This window comes from Suricata suricatta, chromosome 6 (genome assembly GCF_006229205.1).
Source record: "Suricata suricatta isolate VVHF042 chromosome 6, meerkat_22Aug2017_6uvM2_HiC, whole genome shotgun sequence".
NCBI classification, from domain to species: Eukaryota; Metazoa; Chordata; class Mammalia; order Carnivora; family Herpestidae; genus Suricata; species Suricata suricatta.
In genome coordinates this window covers 2,670,822-2,677,700 of record NC_043705.1, presented here as the reverse complement: position 1 = coordinate 2,677,700, position 6,879 = coordinate 2,670,822, and the positions used below count along the sequence as shown (strand labels likewise).

General features: G+C 36.2%; 1 protein-coding gene across 1 annotated transcript; it reads right to left on the bottom strand.

The window, feature by feature from the left end:
* Nucleotides 1–859: 859 nt before the first annotated feature.
* On the bottom strand, nt 860–1,804 carry LOC115294072 (olfactory receptor 14A16-like). Its single transcript, XM_029941772.1, has one exon. It carries the CDS (start codon nt 1,802–1,804, stop codon nt 860–862), a length of 945 nt encoding a protein of 314 aa, XP_029797632.1.
* Between the last annotated feature and the right edge of the window lie 5,075 nt (nt 1,805–6,879).

The following is a 6,879-nucleotide window of genomic DNA, read 5'->3' as shown; positions in this document are numbered from 1 at the left end:
TTTCTGAACTGTACCTTGTGAAGGAGATTATAGGAATTTCTTTGGTGTTTATGAGAGCAAATTTTACATTTCCTGAGTAACCTATTTACTTCCCCTCAAGAAAACGGCCTATGGACTCCTCCTCACAATGAATTAACCTTTGTGTTTTCTATGCTAAAAACATTGCCTTGTATTTGAATGCTGAGAATACTTTCCTTTCCCATCTGATAAGCATCTAAATAACGTACAATCAATCACTATTGATAAGGATTATGCATGAGTCTTCTACCAATCTATATTCTGGGAAATTTTTACATACCAATGAGTTTGTCATCAAAAGTCATTGTCAAAGGCAATTGCCACTCCTGTTTTGTACCCCATACAATTTTTTAATAAATAAAGCCGACTCTCCAGTCAGTGCAGAGATGCCTTCCTGGTGAGCAGAGATGTCTGCCTGGTGATCAAAAGAAACTCATAGCTCTCTCATTTCCTTCCCATTTCACCAATTCTCATCTCTTTCCTGCAGTCACCTTCCATCCTTGGGGGGAACCCTGGGCCTGCTGGAGCGAGACTCTGGCATAACACACTAAGAGAACACCTAATATAAACTATAGATTTGGATAATCATGAGGTTTAACAGTAGATATACCTTTGTTGTTTTTTTTAAAGTATGATGCTGGTAAGATAGATTGTTATTGTGGAAGACTATGCATTGGTGTATGCAGGGGATATAGGAAAAATTTCTGTACTCCCTCATAATGTTTTTAAACCTGAAAAAGCTATAGAAAATTTTGAAGCAAAAATACTAAGAAATAATGTGTGTAAAATTGTAAATCATATGTATTATTGAAAATAGAAGAAAAGAAAGAGCAAATATCTTTTACCTTGTGGTGAATATTCTTTTCAGTAGCCTCTGTAGTGACATTTTCATGGCATTATTTCTTAGACTGTATATAAAAGGATTAACAGTTGGGGGCACCATAGTGTAGAACATAGAAATTAAAAGGTCATAAATAGAAGGAATCCCTGATGTTGGCTTCAGATAAGCAAAGAAGCCAGTGAATAAATATACTACAACTACCACCAGATGTGGAAGGCAAGTGCTGTAGGCTTTTGACTGACCTTCTGTTGATGGAATCTTCTTGACAGCGGAAAAGATGTTCACATAGGAAATAATGATGCAAATAAAACAGCATATATCCAACACCACACTAATGATGATAGGTACAATTTCTCTTGTTAAATTTTCTGAGCAAGATATAGCCAATAACTTGGGGATGTCACAAAAGAACTGATGAACTATGTTAGACCCACAGTAGGATAAGGAGAAGGTACTAACTGTATGCATCACAGCAGTCAGACCCCCACCCAGCCAAGACACAGCTATCAAATGAACACACATGTCTTTAGTGATGATGATTTCATAGTGCAGGGGATGGCATATGGCAGCATAACGGTCAAAGCACATTGCTGTCAGGAGATTCAGTTCTGTGGTGGCAGAAAAAACCATCAGAAAGACCTGGGCAACACAGCCAGTGAATGAGATGGAGTTATTATGAGACAAAGAGTTGGCAATGGATTTGGGAACGGTGATTGAAATTAGGCAGAGATCCCAAAAGGATAAATTATTCAAGAAGTAGTACATGGGCGTGTGGAGACTCTGGTCCAAAGTTGTGATCATAATAATGAGGACATTCCCCATCAGAGCACCGAAGTAAATCAAAAAGAAGAGGACTAAATGCAAAATGTGTATATTTTTATCTGTAGAAAATCCCATGAGGATAAATTCTGTCACAGCTGTGAGATTTGTCACTATTGGATGCATAATCTGTATACAAAATAGGAAACAAAATATCATTATCAAGTTTTCAATATTGAACATAAAGCGGGCTTTTACAATGGCAGTCCTCCACAATTTACCAGAGAAATTACTTTCATCCAACTCTTACTCAGTATATCAATAACCAATTATTATTTGAGTCATTATGTTTTTTGAACCACTTTATTTTCAGTTCCTGTAAATGTGCGATTCTTACATTGTCCACATATGTCCTGTAAAAAATGTTGAAGGATTGAAAATTTCAACTGACCTTATCAAAACATGAAAAATATCTACCCTTCCCATATCTCCCAATAAATTTAAAGTGACAAACTATTCGAAGTATTAAGTTGTGTCTTAGTCATATGGTCCCCTGTATCATAATTAGCCTATGACTAATGAAACCTTTTTCAGCATTCCTTCAAGGAGTGGAGTAGTAAACAATTCTGAGAAAAATGATTACAGACCTGCAATCTCTCAATGAAATCTTTAACCTACTTACTCTCTGCTCACATTAGAGATGTTCTTATATTTCAAATGTTACTAGAGAGATTAAGTAGAAACCAATCTTTGTTCTGAATCATAATCCTCAAAATATTTATCATAAGAATATTGGGTTTTATGTGCTTGCTTTCTTATAATACATGTCCTGGTTTAGTTACCAAAAAGTCTACATTATTTCAGCTAAGATTATTGACCTCCTCATCACCAATTTATTCATTATTCCCACTGCCATCTGACTTTTCCCACTATAGAATGAAGAAAAAGTATCTTCCTCACAAACTCTTTTTCCCTTTTTCATTATAGTTACATATCTAATCCTAAAATGTGCATAGTTGCAATCCATAACAGTTCCCAAGTCCACTTCCTGTCCAATCCCCTTCCTTGTCTTCCTCTTTCCTGCCCATAAAATTAAGGCAAATCTCTGGCAGAGAGGAAGGGACCACAGTTGTTAGAGATAAATCCAAATCGATTTAGTCTAGTGAGTGTGTTTGTCATTTTGTTTTAAAGTGACATTGGTGTCTTCTATTTGCGCAGAATTTATTAATCCACTTTCATTCAGATTTGGGAAAATATTAAGCTGCAGTATACAATATTCTCTCCCACATTTTCTTCTTGTTTTATTTATCTTTAAAATGTGATCAACGTCTCCCCATTGTGATGGACAATGGAAGCATCTTGAGTAACTAGGGGTTGCTGGAATTGGGAATTCAAATGTAAAAATATTTTAATATATTAGAAAATATAAATATGTATACTTTAATGAAATCAATGAGATAAATTTTAGAATGTATTTCAGTCCAAGATGTAAAAATCTTCAGAATGACTTAAAATATGTTTGTAATAATTAAATTAAATTTGATGTATATGTCCTGTCACTGTTGAAATGCTATAAATGAATTCCTTATCTAATAATACTACTAACTGCTAAAGTGATGGAGCAAGGAAAACTCAGAAGTTCAGAGTTACAAATAGAAAGATTTCCATATGTTTTTCTCTAATGTGACAGATATAAAATATTTGGGAAATATTGCCTTAAAGAGTTCTTGAAGGGGCACTGGGTGGCTTAGTTGGTTCAGCATTTAACTATGGTTTAGGTCATGATTGCATAGTTTGTGAGTTCAAGCCCACGTCATGCTCTGTGCTGAAAGTGTGGAGCCTGCTGAGGATCTGTCTCCCTCTCTTTCTGCCCATTCCCTGTAATTGCTCTCTGTCTCTGTCTCTGTCTCTGTTTCTCTCTCTCTCAAAAATAAATAAACTTAACAAAAGAGTTATTGAGGATTCTAACTCATACACATGTGATTAATATTTGGGGAGCTATAAATATAGCATTGCACTTTCAACACAGTGTTTTTTTTTTACTGTTGTTGTTTCATCTTGAGTTTACTTATTCATTACTTACTAATTGTGATTCAATTTAACATTTAGTACAGTTTAAACTTACTGTGTTACATGGCAAAATACATCACTAACAGTTATAGACTGGCAATTGTTGTATATGCTCTCATTCAAATTACTATATGATAGAATTATTAAAAATTATAAAAAGTGGAGTCTCTTAAATTGAAGAAAAAAAAATATATATATATAATTATATCTATATATAGATATAGTTATATAGATCTATATTTCTTGCAGTGATTATCACCACAGACAATCTGTGCAGGAAAATAAAACTATCCCTTTACTTTTTTTTTTGTTTTCATTATTTTCAAAGTTAATAATTCAACTCCCTTTTTCTTAAATCCCAAATAAATTATTAGATCTAAAATATTTTAAGCTTAAATGCTTTTTTCTTCCAAAACAATCATTGAATAGTATACCTCCAAACCTGGTATATGAAATTTCCCGTTGTCTTCTTCAGTATTACCATCACAAGGGCAGAAGGATATTATAAAATCTCATTTTAATAGAGATTAGTACGTGTATTTATCCTAGGAAAAGTCATATGATTTCCAAAACCGGTTTTATTATGTCAGGTAGGAAAAAAATCTGAAACCTCAAGAAATTGGCTATTTTGCCTCCTCTCAACAGTCTCTTAAGCACTAAACATTGTCCAAGAGTTATAATTTAACTAGCTGCTCTATTCCAAAGGGAAAATAATGTTATGTTTTTTTCCAATGAGTTATTTAATTACTACAAGCCAATAACAAATCTCACTGAAAAATTAGTATAATTAGTAGATTTTTGAGGGAGACACACACAGAAGCAGGCTCCAGGCTCTAAGTCATCAGCATAGAGAGCCCAATATGGGGTTCAGACTCGTGAGCCACGAGATCATGACCTGAGCCAAAGTAGGACATTTAACTGACTGAGCCACCCATGTGCCCTGATTATTATTAGTTTTTGCTGCTGTTGTTGTTTTTATTTTGTTTTGTTTATACATCTGTGGATTTGATCATAATTAACTCAAGCATCAAATTTTTTTGCATTTTTAAATTTTTTTGTTTTTGTTTTTCATAAATAGTTTGTTGTCAAATTGGTTTCCATATAAAACCCACAAGTGCCGTCCTCCAGTACTACAACCTCTTTCCCCTCTTCCCCTACCGATCAACCCTTAGTTCGTTTTCAGTATTCAAAAGTCTCTCAGGTTTTGCGTCCCACTCTCTCCCCAAATATCTTTCCTTCTTCCCCTCCCCTTGGTCCTCCATTAGGTTTCTCCTGTTCTCCTGTTAAACCTATGAGTGCAAACATATGGTTATTTGTTCTTCTTGCCTGACTTATTTCTCTTAGCATGACACCCTCGAGTTCCATCCACCTTGCTACAAATGGCCATACTTCATTCTTTCTCATTGTCATGTAATACTCCATTGTGTATACATCCCACATCTTGATCCATTAATCAGGTGATGGACATTTAGGCTTTTACCATGATTGGGCTATTATAGAAAGTGCTGCTATGAACATTGGGGTACATGTGCCACTATGCACCAGCACTTAGGTATCCCTTGGGTAAATCCCTAGCAGTGCTATTGCTGGATCATAGGGAGGTTCTATTGATAGTTTTTTGAGGAACCTCCACACTGTTTTCCAGAGCGGCTGCACCAGTTTACATTCCCACCAACAGTGTAGGAAAGTGCCCGTCTCTCCACACCCTCGCCAGCATCCATAGTCTCTTGATTTGTTCATTTTAGCCACTCTGACTGGTGTGAGGTGGTATCTCAGTGTGGTTTTGATTTGTGTTTCCCTGATGATGAGTGATGTTGAGTATCGTTTCATGTGTCTGTTGGCCATCTGGATGTCCTCTTTGGAGAAGTGTCTGTTTATGTCTTCTGCCCATTTCTTCACTGAGTTATTCATTTCTTGGGTGTGGAGTTTGGTGAGATCCTTGCAGATTTTGGATACTGGCCCTTTATCTGAAATGTCATTTGCAACCATATTTTCCCATTCTGTCGGTTGCCTATTAGTTTCCTTGATTATTTCCTTTGCAGTGCAGAAGTTTTTATCTTGATGAGGTCCCAATAGTTCATTTTTGCTTTTATTTCCCTGGCCTTTGGGGATGTGTCAATTAGGAAATTGTGTGGTTGAGGTCAAGGTGGTTGTTTCCTACTTTCTCCTCGAGGGTTTTGATGGTTTCTTGTATCACATTCAGGTCCTTCAGACATTTTGAGTTCACTTTTGTGTGTGGTGTAGGAAAGTGGTCTAGTTTCATTCTTTCTCATGTTGCTGTCCAGTTCTCCCAGCACCACCTGCTAAAGAGGCAGTCTTTTTTCCATCAGATACTCTTTCCTACTTTGTCAAAAACTAATTGGCCATACATTTGTGGGCCCAGTGCTGGGTTCTCTATTCTATTCCATTGGTTTTTGTGTCTATTTTTGTACCAATACCATACTGCCTTCATGATGACAGCTTTTAGGAGAGGCTAAAGTCTGGGATTGTGATGCCTCCCATTTTGGTTTTCTTCTTCAATATTACTTTGGCTATTTTGGGTCTTTTGAGGTTCCATATGAATTTCAGGATAGCTTGTTCTAGCTTTGAGAAGAATGTTGGTGCAATTTTGATGGGGATTGCATTGAATGTGTAGATTGCTCTGGGTAACAATGACATTTTCACAATATTTATTCCGATCCATGAGCATGGAATGTTTTTCCATTTCTTGGTGTCTTCTCCAATCTCTTTCATAAGTTTTTTTATAGTTTTTGTCATATAGGTCTTTTACATCCTTGGTTAGGTTTACCCCTAGGTATTTTATGGTTTTCCGTGCAATTGTGAATGGGATCCGTTTCTTGATTTCTCCTTCTGTTGCTTCATTATTGGTGTATAGGAATGCAACTGATTTCTGTACAGTGATTTTGTACCCTGCAACTTTACTGAATTCATCGATCAGTTCTAGAAGGCTAGGGGAGTCTGCCAGGTTTTCCATGTAGAGTATCATGTCATCTGGGAAAAGTGAAAGCGTGACCTCTTTGGTGATTCTGATGCCTTTTATTTCCTTTTGTTGTCTGATTGCTGATGCTAGGACTTCCGGCACTATGTTAAACATCAGTGGTGAGAGTGGACATCCCTGTCGTGTTCCTGATCTCAGGGGGAATGCTCTCAGTTTTTCCCCATTGAGGATGATATTAGCTGTGGGTTTTTCA